We start from the raw sequence: 21,962 nt of genomic DNA, 5'->3' as shown, positions 1-21,962 counted from the left end.
AATACGATGAACAATAATTAACTACCTTGGTAGAATTGCTCCTTTACCAATATTTATTAAGCCCTTGCTGTATAATCTGTGATCCCTGAGTTTTCTGCCGATATCAGAACAGATCAATGAGCAAACAGGTACTATCAAAAAAACAAATAAGAGATCTCACTGAGCCTCTTCTGTAGCATGAGATCAATGGACCAGGTGAACTGTCCATTCAGATCTAAAATGTGATCATAGCATTTTTACACCCATTGCTGTTGATTAAGCTTTGATTCAAATTTGTAACCCATTTCCAGAAGTGCTTGTGTGTTCCTATGAGCCCAAACACACATAGTAGACACATGCACTTTGTGGAGCACTACATTGTATAAATTACCCAATGTTGGTTGTGTCCAGCCTGATGGAGAGAGAGAGAGAACTCAGACCCCAAATCTTTAAATTCTTGACCTGCCGAAGAAGATTTTACCTTAGTGGTGTTCCTTTAAGTGTCCAACCTGGACACATTCAGCTGTGTCCAGTCTGAATCATTTAATGACCAGAGACAAGCAGCATTGTGATTTGAGGCTACAGAGAGCTTACAACACACCAACACACACACACACACACACACACACACACACACACACACACACACACACACACACACACACACACACCAGTAAGTCTATTCAAGGAGTAATCAGGAAAATTTTTAGATTTCTTAGAAAAATCTTAAAACTTAAGAAGAATCAAGCTGTAGTTTTCTAGCTTTCATTTTTGCTTTGAGAGATCAAGGTAATTCTCAATTAAGCTTAAAGACCTAGCTAAGAATTTTATTTCACATTTGCTTGCTCTCAGATGCAGGCAAGTACCAGATATTTGGTGATGTCAGAATTATGTTAATGAATCCCTTCCATACAACTCTTTGCCCATGTACATATTATCTTCTGTGTAGTTCATGTATGTTCATTGTCTCTCCCCTTAACTTCGTTTTTGAGGCCAAAAACCAGGTCTTTCACACCCATCACAGAGACTAGCACAGAATAAGTACTTGACTCATGCAAATTGATCACGTGATCGACAAACATGGTGACTGCAAACGTCCTCTGTTCCACAGCAGGCCTGGCCAAGCGGGACCCAGCAGATCCTGCTTCCCCCGGCGTGGCAGCAGCTGACTGGAGTGGCCACCCACACATCAGTGCAGCACGCAACTGTGATTCCCGAGACCATGGCAGGCACCCAGCAGTTGGCCGACTGGAGGTAAGCACGAGAGCAGGCATGTCTAGGCTGGGAGGCAGGTCCGCCGCTGACCTACAGAGCTGCCAGGCTGGCCTGTGCCCGAATTCCCCGATGTGTAGAAAGCTTTTTCAATTAAAAAGAATATTGTGTGGGATATGACTTCAGTGTGAGGAGAGGTAATTTTTAAATAAATGTACCAGAAAACAAGAAAATCAGCTTCATTACTTTATGGTCAGTTGTCACTTTCAACCCAAAATTCAGTTACATCATTAAACCACCACTGTAATTCACTGAACTTGGCTCTAGATGATTTTTGATTATTGCTCAGAATTAAATTCCACTCCCAAAAAACAATGATTTGTCATCAGTGAAAGAATGCAGAAGAGAGAGTCCCCGAGGCTCCTCAGCAATTCTAGAAAGTGTTCTCAAGGTGTCTGAGATGCGGGCACACTGGAGGCTTCTCAGCTTTCCCAGGGAAAGGCTTGACAGATGGGGTTCGTTTCGAACGGCAGACTCTGATTCGTTTGGTGACTGTGGCTCTTCAGTTAACACGTGGTCATAACTTACAGAATGAAGTCCACTTTCCACAGACCCCAGAGGCATCCAGCTGACAGCCACCAGCACGTCCTACCCCCTGCATCTGTCTCCGGAACCCACCTATCCCCCTGGCTGACTTCCTTACCCACCATTGCTCTGTTGTTTTACGGCCACTTTCCACTTTGCCTTGTACCTCCGCCCACCCCTTCCCAGCACCACCACCAGTGCAGAGCCAAATGGCAACCCCCCCTAAGTTGTCCCCAGCTCCCCACTCCCCATAAGAGGCAGTTTGGGCTCTCATTCCACCCAAACATTAGGCAGGTCATACCCCTCACCCTCTGACAGGCTCCATACCAACTAGGGGCCTCCCCCGCAGTTCCTTTTCTGACCTAAAAGCCTGTTATGAATGAAGAGCTCTCAGTAACACGTAGTAGAGCTATAAGCCCCCAGTCAAGCCTCAGCTGCAGCTTCCTCCATTCCTCCATTTAATTTTCTGACTAGTGAAGAGAGTATATAGGCTCTTTCCCACAGCCCCCCTCACCGCTCACTGACAGCCCCCCATGTCCACCCCACTCATTGGTAAAACTGGGTTCAATCCTGGCTCTGCATGGCCTGGGCGAGTCTTAACCTGTGTGAGCTTGGGTTTCCTCCTCAGCAGAATGGAGATAATAAGGGTGGGGATCATCCTGCCTCAGAGGATGGTCGGGAGGCTTAAATAAGATAAAATGCAAAGCACTTGACCTGAATTTAACATGTACCGTACCGGTGCCTGGTACATGGCAGGGAACACATAAGTCTGTTTCTTCCTTTCCGCTACTGGCATCGGTTCATGCTCAAGACCACGTCCCCTCTCCAGCTTATTAGGAAAACAACCAAGTGGAAAACATTTGCCCAGTTTTTCTTTTTTCTCACCCCTTTCTCTCCTAAAATACCACCTGTATGCTGTACTCCTTCTCTCCTGTGTCTTTGAGCATTTATACCTCATTTAATTTCAGCAACATTCACATACTCATTCATACGTATTTTCTTATTCCTCATCCCTCCTCATCTCTTAACCTGGTTACCTCAGAAGACACTTAAAGCCGACACACTTTCTCCATTTCGTGTGTGGACCAAAGAGCATCCATAACCACGGCTAATAAAAGAAAAGTACCAATGCTAGACCTGTATGAAAGGAAAAAGCCAGTGCTGTCTGCAGAATAGCAACTACAAAATAAAGAAGCTATAACATCATTTTCTAAAATCCATGTAATGTCCAAGATTATCAAAATCCCTACAAAAGTGTCCTGCGCTTTCTTTTTATCCTATTCATCCTGTTCCCCAAGTTGCAAAGATAAATTGTATAATATTTTTAAAATTCAAATAAATTCTCCTATAGCTTTTTTAAATGAATTAAGTGGGCTTTTATGAGCAAGTCTCTGAATGAATCACCATTTCTAATATTTCTGTGGGAAAACAAGCCTTTGAGTTCTATACAACCCAGATCATAAGACCTTTTGAAACAACCCACCTTCAGGACAGTGGCTGCCAGTATTTCTATCAACATGTCTGTTATTAGTTTTGATTTAATGCCAAACTCTATACTATCGTGTGTAGTCAGCCTTCAGTGCTAATCGCTGACTCAGCGAGCATGTAATTAGCGGATCAGCGGCTTCGGGCCTGAGCGTCACGTGAGCCGCTGAGGATGCAGAACAACGCTAATGCCGCCTGACGCCAAACGCATACGGCTCCCAGGCTTCAGTTTGTTTTCCCACATAAACTACGATTTCCTCACGTATAAAATGGCATCACTAAGACATCCTGCCTGCCGCACAGAGCGGGTCACCTGCTGAAGCCACTCTAAATTCTGCAATAAAATACGCAGCACAATCACCTGTTGAGGGACTTGAAGCGCTGAGGGAGTATTTCTCTGCTCCTCCCAAACGTAAGCCAAGCCCGCGCACTTGGCGTTCTCCCCCGAAATGTCCTCTTTCTCATGCGCCACAAACCGTGTCCCTGCCGCTCCTGCAGAACAGCACAGACTTCACTGCACCTGGGACACGGTCGTGATGCGCTCACCTGGCGAGGCTCATCCCGTCACCAACCCCACGAGCCACTGAAATCACCCACTTTGGGGCTTAATTTGGCTTTTAACTGGGGTGGGGGTAACCGTTATCTTAAAAGGAAGCCCTGTGTTTATAAAACCAGTAACGAGCCTTTTCCCGCTTCCTTTCAGGAACACACACGCTCACGGCAGCCATTACAATCCCATCATGCAGCAGCCTGCGCTGTTGACTGGTCACGTGACCCTTCCGGCGGCGCAGCCGTTAAATGTGGGCGTGGCCCACGTGATGCGGCAGCAGCCAACCAGCAGCAGCTCCTCCCGGAAGAGTAAGCAGCATCAGTCGTCGGCGAGGTAGGTGGCGAGGGTCTGCCTGGGGGTGAGAACGCGCTGCAGGTCCCAAGTCCGCGGCACCTCGCAGTGTCAGGGAGCATCCGCGCGTGCGCCGAGTCTCGCGCGTGCGCCAGGGAATGGCCGCTGAGTGCTCTCGGTCACGGGTCTGCGGGGGGGTCATTCTGCGGCGTGTGCAGGTGTCCACCTGCCTCTTGCCGCCCCCTCCTCCGGCCTTATCCGCTCCCTGAGGCTGGCGGCCGGGAGTCCCGGTGCCCAGTGCCCGGGCCGTGAGCGAGTCTGTCCCCTGCCGCTTCTCTGGACACTCGGGCTCACCCGGGAAGTTGCGCTGTGGAAACCGTAATAGCTTTTCTTTAAAAATAGTCATCATGTGCTTTTCTTGAAATCTAAAGTCAGAAATTTAAGTCATGTCGCCGCTTACTTCAATATAAGCAGTGACTTTTGTTAATCCTGGACGCTCACCAGCAGGAGAATAATCTTGCCCGTTCCCTTTCAATCCAGTCTCATCTCAGTGAACTATTAAAAATCAAAACCGCACAGGCCACGTGCTGCACGATTCCATATGTGTGGCGTTTGGGAAAAGGCAAAGCTCTGGAGACAGAGACCAGCTCAGGAGCTGCCGGGACGAGGGTAGGAGAGGAGGCGGTTGACGGGAGCGTTAGGGAACCTTCCAGGGGGGAGAAGAAGCTCCGTGTCCGGATTGTGGTGAGGTCACATGACCATACGTTTGTCACAACTTATCAAACACTTCAAAAGGGTGACTTCCTGTACCACAATGAACCTGAATTGTTTTAAAAAACAGAGATTTCCAAACCAAAAAAAAAGAAAGAAAAGGTCAAGACTGTGCAGTGGCAGAATTACCCTGCGTGTCTCTGAGAAACCCTGTCGTGGAGGAACCCGATTGCTTATTAGGTTAGTTAATAGGTTAATTAAGAAAAGTCCAGTATACAAAGTGTCTAGCAGAGTTGGGTTTTCTGCTTCCTCAGATAGCCGGGCACCGGAAGTGAAGCCTGCCTTTTTTCATTCTCATTCGGAAATTAATACAAGAGCTGACTCCCTCCAGTTACCATCCTTCACGAGTCCTTATTTGGGTGTTGCTGACAACTCAGGGAAATCCACCTTAGATCCATGGCAGGCCTCCAAAATGCTTTTATTTGGCAGCCCTGTGACAAGACACCCATGTCTTTATTAGATTGGGCAGCAGCATAGGCCACCATCTCAATCCTCGGGCTCTGTCGTGCCCAGCGAAGTAGGCCGTACACAGAGCACTGGTCTGACCCAGGGCTGATGCTCGCATCCTTGTGGCTCACCTGGGCCAGGTAAGAGCCTCCCAAATTGTTGACAAGTCCCTCCCTGATGCCTGCCCACCATGCAGCTAGCTTTCTGAGGCTCATTGTCAGTGCATTTCAAGATCAGTATAATTCTAGTGAAAGTGGTGTATTTGCCTATCTTTAAGACCAATGCCTTAGGCAAACAGCCTGAAGACCAGAATGTTCTCCATGTTCAGTGGTGCAGCCAAGCGTACTTTTCTTTAATAATGCCAGTGGAGATATTTTAACTGCTGGAGTGGTGAAAACATAATCCCAAAATTGTAACATTAGCAATGACAAATATATAGGTTTATGGTAAACAATGGTACAGTCTTATCAGTAAAACTTATTACCAGCCTCCCAAAAGGAACCCGTAACATATCTGATACCAACTAAATAGAAAATTAAATAAATCCATCTTTATGGAATTATTTCCATCTTACTGCCATCCCCGTAGCTAGAAGGTGGAAGACTCTCTAAGGACATATCAGGTTGGCTTTGGTCTCACTGTATAGATATGACCCAGTCAGCAAGGGTCAATGGCAAAGGGAAAAGGTCAGGTGTTTTTTCCCTAAAGTTACTGGAAATTACATTGACTTATTTCATGAGGAGTCTTGAGTTTATCAAAATCAAGATTAAAGGGTCCCTTTTTAAGCACACCGTTTCCTCGTGCATTTTTCCCAGTTTTTCATTACATTTGAAACAGACTTGTAAGCTTCCTATGAGGCTCGGGTGTCAAAATCCAGGGAAAGAAATTTTTTTTAAAATCATACACACACAGCTACTTTCATGGTCATGTCTCTTTACCAGAGGAAGAAAGAGGGAAAGCTAAACTTTCACCAACATTAGATCTTTTAGATCTAGACACTCTTAAGAAATGAGAACTTTAGTTTATTAAATGGTAAACCAGCCATTAGCAAGGAAATGAAAGCTTTATGCCCTCACCCTCTAACTTCTTTATGGAGATTTGGCAAAGCTGGGGTTTCTAGACAGTTAGGCTCCTTAGAGGGCGCTGCTGGGCTGACCTTCCTCTGTGAGTCTGTGTGACTTTGTTGTTACAGAAACGTCACCACCTGTGAGGTGTCCTCCTCTCAGGCCATCAGCTCCCCTCAGCGGTCCAAGCGTGTCAAGGAAAACACACCACCCCGCTGTGCCCTGGTGCACAGCAGCCCAGCCTGCAGCTCCTCCGTGACATGCGGCTGGGGCAACGGGGCCTCCAGCACCACCAGAGAGCGGCAGCGGCAGACGATTGTCATTCCCGACACCCCCAGCCCCACGGTCAGTGTCATCACCATCAGCAGCGACACAGATGAGGAGGAGGAACAGAAGCACGCCCCCACCAGGTGAGGCCTTGCCGCCTTCAGACTCCAGGGAGGACCAGGACAGGTGTGAGCTGTGTGTGGCAGCTCACACAGAGATGGTTATCTGTGGAGCTGGGCCACTTTCCATCATCACTCTCTCCTGGTCCCTAAATTGTAGTTTTGCCATGTCCTGGAGTCCTAAAGTGATTTCAAGGGAACGTCGGGCAGATTTTCCATAATTGTTCAAAGCCAAAATAATTTTGAATGACTTTGGTCTTAAAAAGTAGTTATAGGCTCTATACATTTTATTTGACACCATAAAAATCAGGCACACGATGCCAGTGTATTTCAAACCCCGTAAGCTTAAGAAGCTCTGCCTCAGGCTATTGAATTTATTTAGGTGAATTCAGTAGTGGGTCTCTTCGTCTTGCCTGTCTGCTGTGCAGGGAGTCCTTTGTGGAGTTATAGTTGTGAGATTTGTTGTAAATTCCAGGGGAGATTTCCAGAGGCTCAACTCACGCCGCCATTTTGATGACGTCTGAAAAATAATTCTTAACTGATCAAGTCCTTGCTACTAAAATGCTTGTGTTTTTCATCATGACGTCATATGTTTCTAAATTGATAATCATTTTCATTGTAGAAAAATGGAGTGAATTTATATTAGTCTTGGAAACTAATAATAGCATTATAAATTTATGAGATGATTTTAACAGAAAAAATTATAGAAGAATATAGTTATTTTAATTGTAATATTACTAACTGTAGGGTGAGAAAGGGGGGTCCCGTTGTGGTGAACTATGTTATAGCTTGTTACTCACAGTTTCTTTTTGATCATTTTTTCGGTCTCTGAGGTGAAATGAGTTATTAATTAAAATTTGTAAACTCACATATGCATGGTGTATATGTGTAGAAATGTAATCACACTTTGTCTTGGAATTACATAAACTGTTTGGAGTCACTGTATACTCAGCCTGGCACACTTATTTATTCTAGAACCAGACTAGTTATAAGACCTAAGAGGTTATTGTTGCCAGTGACGTCTTTCGAAAATTATTTACTACATCAGAACATGTTCCTAACCCGCTACTGCATTGAAAATTTGCCAAGATGACCATGTGTGGCCATAGAGAAGGGGCGTAGAGATCATTTCACTGCCAAGTCCCGTGCAGCTGGGCAGCGGAGCGTCTCCTTGCTCCCTTTGCCTCTTCTGAGCCATTTCAGCCCCGTCCATTTCCAAACTCCTTCCCTGAGGCCTGCGTCCTCGCTGTCATCTGCTGGCCTGAGAGCTTTGCATTGTTCCCAGGTCCGGGTGCAGTGTGTGGCTTTCCTTGGCATCTGGGCCCTGCCCTCACCAGACCAGGTCAGGCGGCCTCTCCCCGGGACCCTCCCTGGGACTCCCCACTTGAGCCGTGAGCTCCACAACCCACCCACATCCTGGCCACCACACCACAGCCGTGCCACCTCAGGAAGCATAAAAATCCACATCCTCCTCTCACTGCGGCTTCCAGCATTTTCTTATGGTAAAATATACATAAAATTTACCATTTTAACCATTGTAAAGTATAATTAGTGGCGTTAACTACAGTCACAGTGTTGTGCAGCCATCACCACTAGCTATTTCTAGCACTTTCACCATCCCAAACAAGCTCTGTACCCATTAAGCGATCCCCGCTCCCAGCCCTTGGCAAACGCCCCTCTACTCTCTGTCTCTGCGTTTGCCTCCTCTAGCTCCTCATGTGAGTGGAATCGTACAGTATTTGCCCCCTTTTTGGCTTATCTCACTTAGCAATGTTTTCAAGTTTCATCCATGTTATAGCATGAATCAGGATTTCCTCCCATTTTAAGACTGAATGACCATTGTATGTATTGTATGTATGTATGTATCACATTTTATCTTCATCTGTTGGTGGGTGAGCTGTTTCCACCTTCTGGCTTTTGTGAATAATGCTACACTGGTGTGCGAGCATCTGAGTCCCTGCTTTCAATTCTTTTGGATATATACTTAGGAGTGGAATTGCTGGATTAGATGGTAATTCTTAACTTTTTAGGGAACTGCCAAACTTTTCCCCAATGGCTGCACGATTTGACACTTTCACCAGCAATGCTCAAGGGTCCCGATTTCCTCCCCTGGCACTCTTACCATAGCTTACACTGCCAGTGTCCTCGGATCTCGGACCACCAGCCTCCCAACCCCGTATCTTTTGCGCCTCCTGGTCTCACAGGCTTCCCAACCAGCCTAAACCCCACCCACCTTCTCCCCTGTCCCCTCAGCTCCCTGCCACACTTACCTGCTATAGATGGATTCAACCACCTACGTCTCTGCTCCCACAGCTGCTGGAGACCCCCAACCCGTGAGCAAGGTCCGGCTTTCCGTGCTTATCAGCTCCCTCTTGTGGCTAACTGCAAATCACCAGGCTCTCCAAGCTCCTGCCTCCTCACTCTTGCAGGACCCTCTACTCCCCAAAGTGACCCAGAGAAATCCAGGCAGCTCCAGAGCTCCCACAATCCCACCCCCTTCCACAAACCTGTCTGCCTCACGTGTCTGTCCCTTCAGCCTCAGGAAGAAGGGCCTTGCACCTACCTTTTGTCCCTCACTCTCCAGGGCTCTTTCTTGTCAAGCTTTCCCACCCTCCTTTGGACCTTTGTGCTTTCTCACACCTGTGCCCTTCAGGAACCAGCCGGAGTCATCTCTCCAGGAGGCTTGGCCTCACGCTCCTGATGAGGTGGGGTCCCCGTCTAGGTTCCCAACCCCTCGTGTGTAATTCTCATTACGCCACAGTGTCAGCGTTTTTTTCCTGATCTTCCTTCCCCACAAAACTACAAAATCCTCGCAGGTAAGGATTTATCTCTCATCTCTTTCTAGGGCATCTGTTACAATGCCAAGCACAGAGTGGGTGGTCAACAAATATTTGGATATGTGCGTGGCCCATTTTCATCGCCCAATCAACCCACCTTTCCAGTCTCCAAATTCTGTGTCTCCCAGAATTCAGGTAATAATACCAATAAAGCCCTAAGTGCAGGCAACTCTTGAACTTGGGATTAATTCAACTCAGCCAAAATTCAAGTTACTAAAATCCATGCAAAAGATTGAGACAAAAGTCTTCCGTCATACCTTTTTTTTTTTTTAATTAGAAATGCGCTGCTGGGGATCACAACCTGTGGAAACGGAGAGGAAAGCAGACCCCATACACCAGTGGGATAAGAGCGCGTCAATAGAAACACAATGCAGCTGTGTGTAAGGGTCTTGCCACCAGTATCTCTGGAAAGTAATTTAAATCTAAAGTGGAAAGACATACTCCTGACAATATGTTCCTTCAAGTATACCCAATACTGTGGTCATAACTAATTTTAAATTGTCTTAGTTGCTCACACAAACTGACGATGAACGGGGAAGTTGAATTCTAGACCCCACAAGAGATACTAGGTGTATTTCCCCGCTGACCCAAGGAGCCCCTAGAAGAGGACCAAACTAACCATTAGATGGCGCTGTCACCCAGCGGCCAGCTCAGGACTCTGTCCATGGGTGGGTGGGTCGCGGGGAGTGTTGGGGGGCATGTGACTGGGTGGTGGAGGTCATTCCCAGGAGCCAATTCCAAACAGCCAGGTGTACATTTTTTGTGAGAGCCTGACTTACATGTTTTCTAACTCTTCCCTAGACTCCCTAAGCTTAAACAAACACTAAGTGAGTATAAAAGTAGAGAGCTAGCGGGCCGGCCCGGTGGCTCAGGTGGTTGGTGCGCTGTGCTCCTAATGCCGAGGCCTCGGGTTCAGTTCCCAGCAGGTGTACACTTTTCATGAGAGCCTGACTTATATGTTTTCTAACTCTTCCCTAGAATCCCTTAGATTAAGCAAACACTGAGTATAAAAGCAGAGAACCCCCGGACTTACGTGTTTTCTAACTCTTCACTAGAATCCCTAAGCTTAAGCAAACACTAAGCGAGTATTATAAGCGTGAAACCGCCAGGCAGGCCCGGTGGCGCAGGTGGTTGGTGTACCGTGCTCCTAATGCCGAGATCTCGGGTTCGGTTCCTACCTGGGCCCGTCAAACAGCCAGGTGTACGTTTTTCGTGAGAACCTGCCTTTCGTATTTTCTGACTCTTCCCTAGAATCCCTTAGCTTAAGCAAACACTGAGTATAAAAGCACAGAACCCCTGGATTTACGTGTTTTCTAACTCTTCCGTAGAATCCCTAAGCTTAAGCAAACACTAAGTGAGTATAAAAGCAGAAACCTGCAGGGCCGGCCCTGTGGCTCAGGTGGTTGGAGCGCGGTGCTCCTAAGGCCGAGATCCGAGGTCTCGGGTTCGATTCCCACATGGGCCCAGTGAGCCGCGCCCTCTACAGCGAAGGCTGTGAACGATAGCTCCCCAGCCAGCCGGGAGCCAGAGTGAGTGGCCGGCAGTCAGCGGCCAAGTGCCGCCGTGTTGTGTGTGGCTGCCTTGTGCTACCACTGTGCGCTGCCCGTGCTGTGCTGTGCTGTGCTGTTCGTTCTCGTGTGCTTGCTGTTCCAAGCGGCCGGTGGCCGCATTGGCCGCCGCCCCACGCTAAGCGTGGGTGCCGTGGGCGGCGGCTGCCGAGTCCCTCCCCCCTTACCACTGCGCTGGATTGAAACCATCAGATTGAAACCATCTGCAATGGCTTTCTTTTTAGTATATTGCAACTGGCTCTCAACGGGCTGGGGCTAGGTAGGGCTGAAAGTCCCATAGATACTGAAAGTCCCATAGATAGGTAGATAAAAGGCCAGAAGGGGCCAGGGAGGCATAGATATAAAGGCCCGAGGCAGAGGGCAAAGGGGGAAAACGGCTGGAAGATCCGAGGACAGGACTCTGAGGGCCTAGAGAATGGTGGGGCCACCAGAAGCCCAGGTCACTGAATGTCTCCTAATAAACCCACACTGCACCAAAACCACAAAAGAGTAAGAAATAAGTCTATTATATTTGAGCCACTGAAATTTTAGGGTTGTTTTATTATACCAGTTAACCTATTTTATTATCTTCTTTAACTATAATGTAGGCTGAGTAGGGTATTAGAGTATGCTAACTTCGGGAACAATGCCCAAATTTCAGAGGTTTAACACAGTAAGGATCTCTCCCTGGGTCACACCACAGACTAATGCAGGAGTGACGGTGAATGGCTCTGCTCCATCCAGGGATGTGAATGGAGAGCTTCACAGAGGACGTGTTCCCGGGAATGTGGTGGAGCAGGCCTGCCACGCACCGAGTTTTTCAGTTTCCTTCCCGCACATGGAAGGATTGTATTTCCTGGCTCATCTGAAGTTAGCTGTCTTGCTTTAAACCAAGGAAAAGTGACACGAGTCCTTTCCAGGGAGAAGCATGTAAGAACCAGTGCATATTTCTCTGTGTTTGCCCTCCCCCCAGCCGTGATTGGTCAAGTTGGAGGTTTCATAGGACAGAAACATTTTGAAACACTGAGTCAAGATGTGGCAGACAGCTTTCCTTAAGCGTTGTCTGAATCAGCAGTGCACTGTGTGAGAAATGAAGCCTCTGAGAAGATAAACTTTTATTAAGCACCGACCATGCGCCCGGCTAAGTAAGACACGCTTAACACAGTGGCCCTGATAAGCTCTCAATTAGTAGTGTTAATTGTGTTGTCATTCCAATTCTGTCTTAGACGTACGTGTCTGTATTTGCTCAAATAGATCCTGTGCTCTAGATTCCAGGACACTCCTGGATGTTGCAGGGCAGCCGAGCATCTTTCTTCTCTCTTCCTCTAAAACATCGGAACGTTTTCATAGGTAGTGGGCAGCTGAACTGGAAGTGCAGAGTTCCGGGATCAAAGACAGTGTGGTGTAGAGGCAAGAGCACTTGAACGAGGAGTCAAGCTCAATTAAGTTCAACACACATTTATTGAGCACCTTGTGTATGTACCAGGCGCTAGAGAAACAAAAAAGTGTGAGACTGAATCCCTACCCTCTAGGAGCTTACATTTCTGCATGGATGGCAAACAAGTAAACAAATTAACAAAGCATGATCCATGCAATAATAAGAGTATAAACAGGAAATAAGAGCCACGAGACCTGACTAGTTCTGCCACGTGCTGTGTGACCTTGGATATGTTACTTAACCTCTCTGGGCCTCGTGGATAGTGAGAATGGGGTGGATCATTTCTAACCCCTGAAATTCTAACATTTACAGTTCTCAAAACCCTGTGAGGTCAGCAGGGCAGGCGTGATTTCTACTTTATAGACGTGGAGCCTGGGGTCAGAGAGCTTTAGCACAGCGGCCTGAGCTACACAACTGCTCGTTGATAGAGCTAGCGCCCAACTAGTCTTCAGAGCCAGGCCTCGTGTATCCACTCCACGCTGCTTTGGCAGAGAGGTGAGCGTGGCAAGAGGCTTCCTGGATGCCCCCACTCCCAGTCTGGAGCTGGCTACAGACCAAGAAGAGGAAAGAGGCAGTTACCTCCCCCACCTCCATTGCTCCTGCTGTAAGTACTCAGCAAATAGTGGGCATTTTTGAAAACCAGGCCTCGTCTTTCGAGGAACAGCAGTGATATTAGCATGACATCCTGGGGATCCCAGGAACCTTCAGCGGCCAGCCCCATCACCGTCCCTGAGCCTGGTTCCCACTCACAGCCATCTCCTCACCCACTGGGACCTACGTACGATGCAAAGGACATTTTGGAGGCCTAGATTGCTCTCCCTCACCCCCACCCCGGCCCCATACTTCCAGACCACCCTTACTGAGCCCACCCAGGATGTATGTGCATGCTTTAGGGAATGCTGTGAGCTCATTTAATTGAAGCAAAACAAATTATAGAGTTCATCTTTGCTGTGCCTCTGAAATCATGCCATGCCCACCGAAGCCAAAAAGACAAATCTTCTGACTATGGCAGCCACTGCTGTCTCCCACCATTAACCGGCAAACAGTTAAGGATGCTGTGGGCTTTCTTACTGTTGGGTACCACAGTCAGCACATGCTATGTGTGCCACACCAAGACCAACAACACACAGTGCTCGCTCTCCAGGGGTTTATCATCTGATGACAGGAGCAGTCTGAGGACACGAAGAGACAAGTCATCGATGGCGAGGCAACAGATGGGGCATGGGAGAGGCTCAGTCTTAAGTGCTGGAGGTGCTGGGGAAAGGGAGTGGCCCTGAGGGCTGCTGCTGTCCTGGAAGGTGTCCCAGGGAGGCTCCAGCTGGGCCTTAGAGGGAGAGGAGGACAGAAGTCATTGTTTGCATTACCCACTCGCTAATGGCAATTCATAGGAAATCACATGAAGAAGATAAAAGTGTCCAGAAAAAGAATCGCCTGCAGGCACGTGGACGTCCTTCCCAGGGCGGCCCCTTCTCCATCACCAGCGCCCCCCCTCCTCCCTGCTGGCCTTAGAGCTGGGTGGGGGACACAACGGCCACACACTGGCTTCCCAGAAGCCCTGTGGGTGTGGGTCTGCGTTCAAATACTGCCTCCCCCACCTCCGAGCTGTGTAATACGGAGCAAGTCCCTTAACTTCTCTGAGCCTGTTTCCTCATCTGTAAAGACAAACAGATGAGAAATATATGGTGATGGAAGAACTGACTCTGGGTGGTAAGCACACAATGTGATATACAGATGACGTGTTATAGAAATGTACACTTGAAACCTATGTAATTTCACTAACCATTGTCATCCCGATAAATTTAATAAAAAACAAAATAAAAGCCTTTGGGGAAAAAAGGAAGCCGACGATGCAGACTTTGCAGGGTTGTGGGACATGCACAAAACTAACACTAGTTAACCCTCGCACCGCAGCGGAACAGCTATCACCCTAGTGAGTCTTCCTGAAAAAGTCCTCCCTGTCACCCTCCATCTTCACAAAAGACATCTGGAGGTGGCCGGGTGTGCGTGCCCCAGCCTTCCAAAGACCCCCTGCCCGCTCCAGAGGTTATACCTAGGACGGCGCTGGAGTTTGGGTTCAAATGCGCCCAGGGAGCAGCAGCCCTCGCTCGAGCTAAGCGTGCTCAGTGCTTCCCCCGTGTGGCCGCCGGAGAGCACAGCACCGGGCTCCGCAGCGCTGCAAACACCGCAAACCTGGCCTAGCTCTGACCACGTGGGAGGGTGGGGGCGCTCGTCTGGTTTATAACCTTGGGAAGGATTTTCTGTATTTCTGAAGACTGGCGTGCCAGCGTTTTGTTTTAGTTTTGTGCTTCTTTCCTCGGTAAGAGCCAGATGGGAAAACTCTTAAAACACTGGTGACCCTGAGTCGGGTTTCTTCTAGCTTTACAACTGATTAGAATTGCTGTCTGGTCCCAGGACAAACCCACGGTTAGGACAGCTTACTTGCCAATGTGCCTCAAAAGCTCCAGGCAACACGCTCTGGAGAATCGAGTGAGAAATAAGACCCGAACGGCACGGGTTCTCGGCGCCCTGTCCTTTCTCGCGGCTCCTTCCCAGCCCACCTTGTCGCTGGTCCCTCCCTTCTGAACCCCCAGAGCACAGCTCCATTGCTTCTCCTGGCCTTGGTAAAGTTTTGTCCCCTGTGGAGCATTACCTGCCTTGGGACACGTCTGTTAGAATTAAATGAGGGGACAAGTTAGGTGAGGCGCTAAGGCTTCTGAGCCCGCGGTCTTCGCGGGGGAGGGGAGGGATACTGTGAGAGCCAGGGGCCTGTGAGAACAGGGGTGAGTGAAAGGACCCCCATCCCCAAGCAGCAGCAGCAGCTAACCACTTCCTTCCTGCCACCCCCACAGGCCCACCACCACCACACTGAGTTCCCTTAACTTATTGTCCACCCAGGTTCCCCACTCGATTCCCAATAAAAACAAAATACGAAACCACAAAGTACCCATATTTTGCTAAAAATCTGGAAAGCATGCGAAAAGGTCAACCAAACCAGTTGATGGCTTTGTGTGAAAGCTGACAAAAGATCTGAGCAAGCAGAGCTGGACCTGCTTTCCCTGAGCTACTTTCTAAAAATGGTCCAAGACCCAAATTCACACAGGCAGCTACCAGGCAGGCCGCCCACATCTCACCCGGCCAGGGGCACCAAGAAGAGGTTGGGGAGGCCTGGGCCCCCCGCCCCCCAGCAGCTTGCTCTGGGGCTCCAAGTGTGTGTGTGTTGGAGGAGGGGGCATGCGGAGCCTCCCCAGGCCCAGGGGAACTGCCAGCCCCCGTTTCCCCCCCAGGCAGACAACAGGGGACAGGAAGGGGGACCCAGATAAGAGGAAGCCTTCCCTCCGCCTCCCCAGGAACCAGGAGAGAAATGGCTTGGAGGCGGCAGGGCAGGTGCAGTGTGTGTGTGGACAGTGACGCACTGCCAGCACCAGGGGACTACGGGCTTGCGTGTGTGTGTGTGCGTGCGCGTGTGTGTGTGTGCCTGTGTGCGCACGTGTGTGTGCGTGTGTGCGTGTGTGTGTGTGTGTGCTGGGGGCCAGGTGCCTACACTACTGAGCATGTGGCATTGCTGAGCCACAGGACCTGCCTGGGGCCAAGGAGACCAGAAACCAGGGCCATGGGCCTTGCAGGTGCCCAGGGTGGAGGCCACCCTCCTCACTGCTTCGCCTCGCGGAGGAGACTGGGGCAGCAGGTCTGACCGCGCTGGAGGGCGCCACTGGCCGACCCACCTCATGTGTAGGCCATCTTGCTGCACACCCAGGGCCGGGTCATCAGACACTCCGTCGATACCAGCCTGGTGGGCTCCACGAAGACACACTCCCCCAGGCCCGCGACGGGGAATCTGTGGCCGGGAGAGAAGAGACCAGGTGCTCACGACCTGGCGCACAGCCCACTCCCCACCGGGCCCTGTGGTGTCGGCCCCTCTCTCTGCAGTCGCCTTCCAGAACATTCAGCCCAAGACCTTTCCAGCAGGGACTGCATTGTCTCCCTACTCTGTGCACCATGGCCCCAGCCACCCTGCTGATGCCCCAGTTTCCTGGGCACACAGCCCTTCTGCATCTGCTCCCACATCCTCCCAGGTCAGCTCGCTCGTCCCTGAGCAGCAGTCACTGGGGACCCCCCTCTGCCCACCCTGCCTCCCCCAGCAGCCTGCCTGCTCCCGGGGGCACCACATCACAGCCTCCCAGGGGCCTGTGTCTGTCTGTCCCCAGCAGCCCCAGATGGTCAGCTCCTGGACAGCGGGCTCCCCTATGGCACAGCGTAGCACAGGAAGAGCTCAGCAGAGAGGAGCAGAATTAAATTACCTGGCAGGTTAGGGGTGGACCCAAATAACCCCAGTGTTTAACACCCAGCGCTGTGCTGCCCGGGAAATCACTGACATCATTCGTGGACCCGGGGCTGAGAGGCTCTCCCTGCCTAAAATCATCCCTTTCACTACGCCCCCACTGGGCTCCTCGGGGCCCATTCCTGCAGCTGCAGGGTCTGGACCGGAAGCTGAGGCTCTTATTCCCCTAATCCCTGCATTTCCCTATCCTAGACTGCCCCCCACACTATCACCACCCCCACTGCCACAGCCACACACACCCCCACCCATGACAGCTGTCACCATCACCCACACCACAAACCAGTCTTGGCGTCACACACCTGCCACCCCCATCGCACGCTCACTTCCACACCACGTGGGCCACAAATAACACCAGCACTGCACACAGCCCTAGCTCCCTCAGAGCTGTTTTCTCTAAGAGAACGCTCGTGGTGCCCGGGCCTCAGATCCCCTTTCTTCCCCAATAACAGCGTTCAGGTGGCACATGGCTGCCCAGAATAGAGGCCCCACCTCCCACCCTCCCTGGCAGCCAGGTGTCATCATGTGGCTAAGTTCTGGCCAACACAGAGGGACGTGCAAGGCACAGACTCTGGTTAGCACAAAACCAAGTGGTTCTCCCTTGGGAGGTGTCCGGGGGGCTGGGCCCCGCCTGGTCTGTGCTCAGTGGCCAGAAGATGAAGCCTCAGCTCACATGTCCGGCTCAAACGGGTCCCCATTGACCCAGTGGAACTCGTCCCCCACTCTGCGCAGGCCAATCCAGGGTTCCCTCCGCGTGAACTTGAACATAAATTCCTGCACCAAGGAAAGAGGGAAAGCACAGAGTCAGGTGCAGTCTCCTGGAGGCTCACACTTCCCAAGACTAACCTCAGCTTGAAAACTGACTGCCAACATGTACAGATGCCAAGAGGAAGGTGCCTCAGTGTACCCCAAAAGTGAGGCACTGGGGTTACAGAGAGCCCTGCGCTCACACTGACCACCCAGCAGTTACCTTCAACGGCCTCCAAGGGACCTGGCTCTGGGAGCCTGCCCACTGGGCCAGGAAGCCTGGAACAGGGTTTGTCCCTCTGGCTCAGCGGCCCAGGGTGACAGCATTCCTAATTTGCAGGAAGCTGAGACTGCCCACTTGATGGGTTACCTGGCACAAATCTCCACACTCAGCTTGGCTGTCCTTCTACCTGCCTACTTCTGGGGCTTCCTCTGCTGCAGGGGGCCATTATACTGTGTATCGGAGACAAACAAGTGAGTTTTAGGTTACGTGCTATCTTGGATTGCCACACCACTGTTACCCTCCAAATCCAGAAGGGCCAACAGACTCACTGATTGTGTTTCTTTCCCGTTTCTATGGGTAAAACTCTGGGGTGTTCCACTAGAGCTCGTGTCCTGATATGGCCCAGTCGGAGAGGCCGGTGTGTTTTTCTATTTCACAGGTGCATCTGCAATGTGCAATCCTTACGTGTTACAATACTGAGTTGAGCTCAGCAAACCAGCCTGGAATGACAACGTTGGCCTTGACAAGAGCAGGTGAAAACGAAGGCCACCGTGGACCCGCTCAGACCCTGAGGGGCCCACGTGCACATGGTGGGCTGTGCGGTGGCTGGGTGTGCTCTGGAGACACGTCACAGGGCGACACCTCCCGAAGGTTGCCCTGTGCCCTGGCACTCACCAGCTCCTTCTGGCTCTGAACCACAGCCAGCGCGGCCTCGTGGGTGTGGCAGTACTGTCTGCCCGTGTTCCAGTCTCTCGGCTCCTCAGAGAAGAAGTAGCATTTTCTTCCATAGAGCAGCCAGTCCTCTGGGCAGGGCGCTTCACACTTGATGCAGCCCTTGGAAGCTACAGGGGAGAGAGAGGGGGCTCAGCATCCCACAGTGCTCCTGCCCCCCCTCTGGCCCTGCCTGGTCCCGCCTGGCCCCACCTGGCCCCCAAAGAAGCCACCTCTGCTCCCTGCAGGTCCCTCCCCCTGCCTCAACTTTGCTGCCCTTCACTGACATGACTCACGTGGACGCCTTCTCAGGTGGCACCTCTCACAGGGCCTGGCAGGTAGAAGGGTGGTGGCCAAGGCGTAAGGAAGAGGAACTTGGGGGACTGGCCAGGACCCCACTACGAGGGGCTGAGACAGCAGCTTAGGCCCTTGGGAAGACCTCTCTCTCTCTCTCTCTGTCTCTCTCTCTGTCTCTCTCTCTCTCTCTGTCTCTCTCTCTCTGTCTCTCTCTCTCTCTCTCTCTCTCTCTGTCTCTCTCTCTCTCTCTCTCTCTCTGTCTCTCTCTCTCTCTCTCTCTCTCTCTCTGTCTCTCTCTGTCTCTCTCTCTCTCTCTCTCTCTCTCTCTCTCTCTCTCTCTGAACTCTGAACTCTTCAAGGCATGGAAGCCCAGAAACTCAGACCTGGGCGGGCCCTAGAGGCCACTGGCCCCCCTCTCCAGCCAGGGTGGGAACCACTTACAGGCTCGGTGGGCCCGCTCTCACTGGCCTCGCCTTCATTAGCTTACAAAGCAGCCCGTCCCACCACGGACCTGCTGGAAAGTTCTTTTCAGTTCTGAGTACCAATCTGCCATCCTGGGACAGTGTGACCCAGGGCAAACCCACTCTGCCATCTAGCGCCTACTGTTAGAAGGACACCAGCCTCACCTCCTCCAGGCTTAATCAGACACCGTCTCCTCTGCACTTCTCGGCAGGGCTTGCCCTCCAGACCCTTCTCCATCCTGCCTGGCTCACTGCAGGGTGCCCCCATGGCCACTGAAACGCTGCCACCAGAACAGACTGGGAACAACAGAAGTGGCCCCATCACCAGCAAGTGATCACCACAGCACTACTTTCCAGCCTGCAGACGGCTTCCGTGAGGAGAATCTGGGTATGTGCACACGGGCACTGTTCTGGGAAGGAAGCCCAGAGCTTCCAACAGCTTCTCAAAGGGCCTCCTTGCCCACACGAAATAAATCAGACTCTTCGATTGTTTTCTGTTTCCAAGTCGGGTCTCCCCAGTGGCCTGAACATGGCGTAAATCGCTTTTTTATCACCAAATGAAGGGTCTTATATTTCTTTCTTCCACATTTATCTCACTCACGTTGGCTCATTTCTGTTTTTAAAGATACATTTTAATCTTGATTCTTTTTTCACCTGTCATATTAAACATCCGTCTTTGGATCGTGTATCCTACACATTCTATAAGCATCTTTTGTGTTCATTTTCATATCAGTGATTGATTAAATGTAGAGCAGGACAGAGCCAAGAAGAGGCCCACGGTACTCCAGCCCCTCGGGACCTCCGGCCACACTGACAGCAGCTAATTAGCGGACACTCTACCACTCGGTCCTTTTTAATGGAAATTTAAAATCACTACCCATAGTTAAATAGTTAAGAGAGGTACTTCTGGAAAACTTATGGTTAGAAAACTTGAAACCACGCAAGACGCCTGATGCATGTTAGGGACAAGTCTACGTGGAGATAGATGGTTTGAGAAAATGACCGTCAAAAGGCCTTTCCAGCTCGTAGAAGCTGTTTTTATAAAATTTACTCATTTTCACTCATTTTTTTTCTCAAGCACCCATTCTCTCAAATTATTTTATAATTATATTTTGACCAACATTCATCATCTCTGAGGAAATTATTCTGCATTCCCCTCAGAGGCCCACACAGCCTGGCTTCCTGTTCGCACCCTGTGTGCTCGGGCTGAGTAGATCATGGGGCCCAGTCACTTCACTGAGAGATCATTTTATATCAGGAAAAGAGTTCCCTTCATCTTGGCCCCAAGTGTCCAAGCCATAAAACCGAAGCCTTTAGGTGAAAAATCCCCTTCTGTTCCAGCCTTGCCTGGGTACCAGCGTCCCCTTCTGTGTATCCTCTGGTCTCCTGGACCAGAGAAGTCCTGGGCACAGACGTGGAACTCACTGGTGCGCTGGCCAGGTCCCAGCTCAAGGTGTGTCACTGTGGTTCCCACCTCAGACTCCTCTGGTTCCGACTGTAGATTCTGCGTCCTTCTCTCCCAGGCCCAGAGACGCCAAGTCACCCAGCCCCCAGACATGAGTCTGTGCTGAAGGGGAACCAGCACATCGGGAGGGGACCACAGATGTGAAACAGGAAATCGTATTCTTGAGACCGACTCCATAATTTGCAGCATCTGTGGTTCAAAACATTAAGAACATAAGCATGGTGACAGCAGAGCCCTGAAGCAAATATGAGGTCCTTCTAAGCGTGGGATTGATGTTTTTAAAGTGCCATTATATTTCTTATTTAACCAATGTCAGTGATTCTTCCCAAGGAGATAGTCCCCTGTGGAACAGATGTCTCAAAAAAGAGCGTTTTTCACTCACACTGGACTCAGCCACTTCTCCTCAAGACACTCTAGCGGTTGGTGCCAGTAGGGCACCTGCAGAGCCGAGCAGCCGTCATCTTGCCGCAGAGAAGGGTCAGCCACGGGCGTGAGGCAATCTGCTTGCTGCTCTCTCACCCCAAACACGGGACGTGAGTCCTGGAGAATTCGCAGGTGCTCTGGCAGGTGTCCTATCTGTCTGTGAATTGATGAGAAACAGCAGAATAATTAATTCCTCACGTGGTGACGAGCCTGCCCCTGAGGTGTGGCAACCAGAGACCAGGGGCCTCACTGTGGATGGAAGGATGTTTGCAGGGTGGCAGCCGTTAAGCAAAGTAATAAAGGATCCTTAAAGGGCTATTTGGGACCATGAGTCATAGAAGGCATCAGAAAGCCGTCAGGATTTTCCCTAAGACACAGACGTACAGAAATATAAAGATACACAAAACCAGGATACTAATGAAGATTTATATCAAAGGGATAAAATATACCTAAAGTTACACACTCTTTACAACAAGGTTAAGGACGACCTATAAGACGTGTGTCAAAGTCAGACAAAAGCATTCTTCCCATTCTGAGCTGTTCATTTGTTCATTTATTTTTGATTCGGCCTTCTGCGGGAAGGGGCGTGGTCCCTTGTGACAGGCTGGCTCTGGGGTCCAGGCAATGAGAGTGACATCACAGGGTCACTCCCTGGAAAGCTACATCCCCCGTTCATCGACACACAGACCTAGAAGACCCCTCTGTCT

At 50.3% G+C, this 21,962-nt stretch overlaps 2 protein-coding genes across 5 annotated transcripts in view; one reads left to right on the top strand and one right to left on the bottom strand.

Annotated features, from left to right (window-relative positions):
- The first annotated feature begins 1,056 nt into the window (after positions 1-1,056).
- Positions 1,057-12,449, top strand: LOC148757366 (homeodomain-interacting protein kinase 2-like). 2 transcript variants are annotated; one of them, XM_088799866.1, is made up of 5 exons: positions 1,057-1,233; positions 3,965-4,144; positions 6,513-6,794; positions 9,616-9,742; positions 9,885-12,449. In XM_088799866.1, the coding sequence occupies exons 1-5, from the start codon at positions 1,202-1,204 to the stop codon at positions 9,966-9,968; spliced, it is 705 nt and encodes a 234-aa protein (XP_088655992.1). In that variant the 5' UTR covers positions 1,057-1,201; the 3' UTR covers positions 9,969-12,449. The 2 variants fall into 2 exon arrangements, with proteins under 2 accessions (XP_088655992.1, XP_088655993.1); XM_088799867.1 differs by lacking the exon at positions 9,616-9,742 and having other exon boundaries at positions 1,058-1,233.
- Positions 12,450-12,596: 147 nt separating this feature from the next.
- The window catches only part of LOC141567572 (C-type lectin domain family 2 member L-like), a 209,848-nt gene continuing 200,482 nt past the window's right edge, over positions 12,597-21,962 (bottom strand). The window contains exons 3-7 of one of the 3 annotated variants that reach the window (XM_088799870.1): positions 21,215-21,412; positions 20,793-21,021; positions 18,574-18,740; positions 17,602-17,702; positions 12,597-16,427 (exon numbers count right to left, since the gene is read on the bottom strand). In XM_088799870.1, the coding sequence (XP_088655996.1) occupies positions 16,316-16,427; positions 17,602-17,702; positions 18,574-18,740; positions 20,793-21,021 (609 nt within the window). In that variant the 5' untranslated portion in view covers positions 21,215-21,412 and the 3' untranslated portion in view covers positions 12,597-16,315. Of the gene's footprint in view, positions 16,428-17,601; positions 17,703-18,573; positions 18,741-19,532; positions 19,738-20,792; positions 21,022-21,214; positions 21,413-21,962 lie in introns of those variants that run through there. The other 2 variants (XM_088799868.1, XM_088799869.1) reach the window with 2 other exon arrangements.

Source organism: Rhinolophus sinicus, chromosome 8 (genome assembly GCF_057876585.1).
Source record: "Rhinolophus sinicus isolate RSI-liver-muscle chromosome 8, RSI-T2T, whole genome shotgun sequence".
NCBI classification, from domain to species: domain Eukaryota; kingdom Metazoa; phylum Chordata; class Mammalia; order Chiroptera; family Rhinolophidae; genus Rhinolophus; species Rhinolophus sinicus.
The sequence above is the reverse complement of the archived record's forward strand: the minus strand, read 5'-3'. Positions and strand labels throughout refer to the sequence as shown.

Bases quoted from the DNA above. Each gene is read 5' to 3' on its own strand.
- LOC148757366 (XM_088799866.1), top strand. From the start codon at position 1,202: ATGGCAGGCACCCAGCAGTTGGCCGACTGGAG. The intron at 4,145-6,512 runs GTAGGTGGCGAG...TTGTTGTTACAG, and splicing joins CAGCATCAGTCGTCGGCGAG to AAACGTCACCACCTGTGAGG. The intron at 9,743-9,884 runs GTAATAATACCA...TTTTTTAATTAG, and splicing joins CTGTGTCTCCCAGAATTCAG to AAATGCGCTGCTGGGGATCA.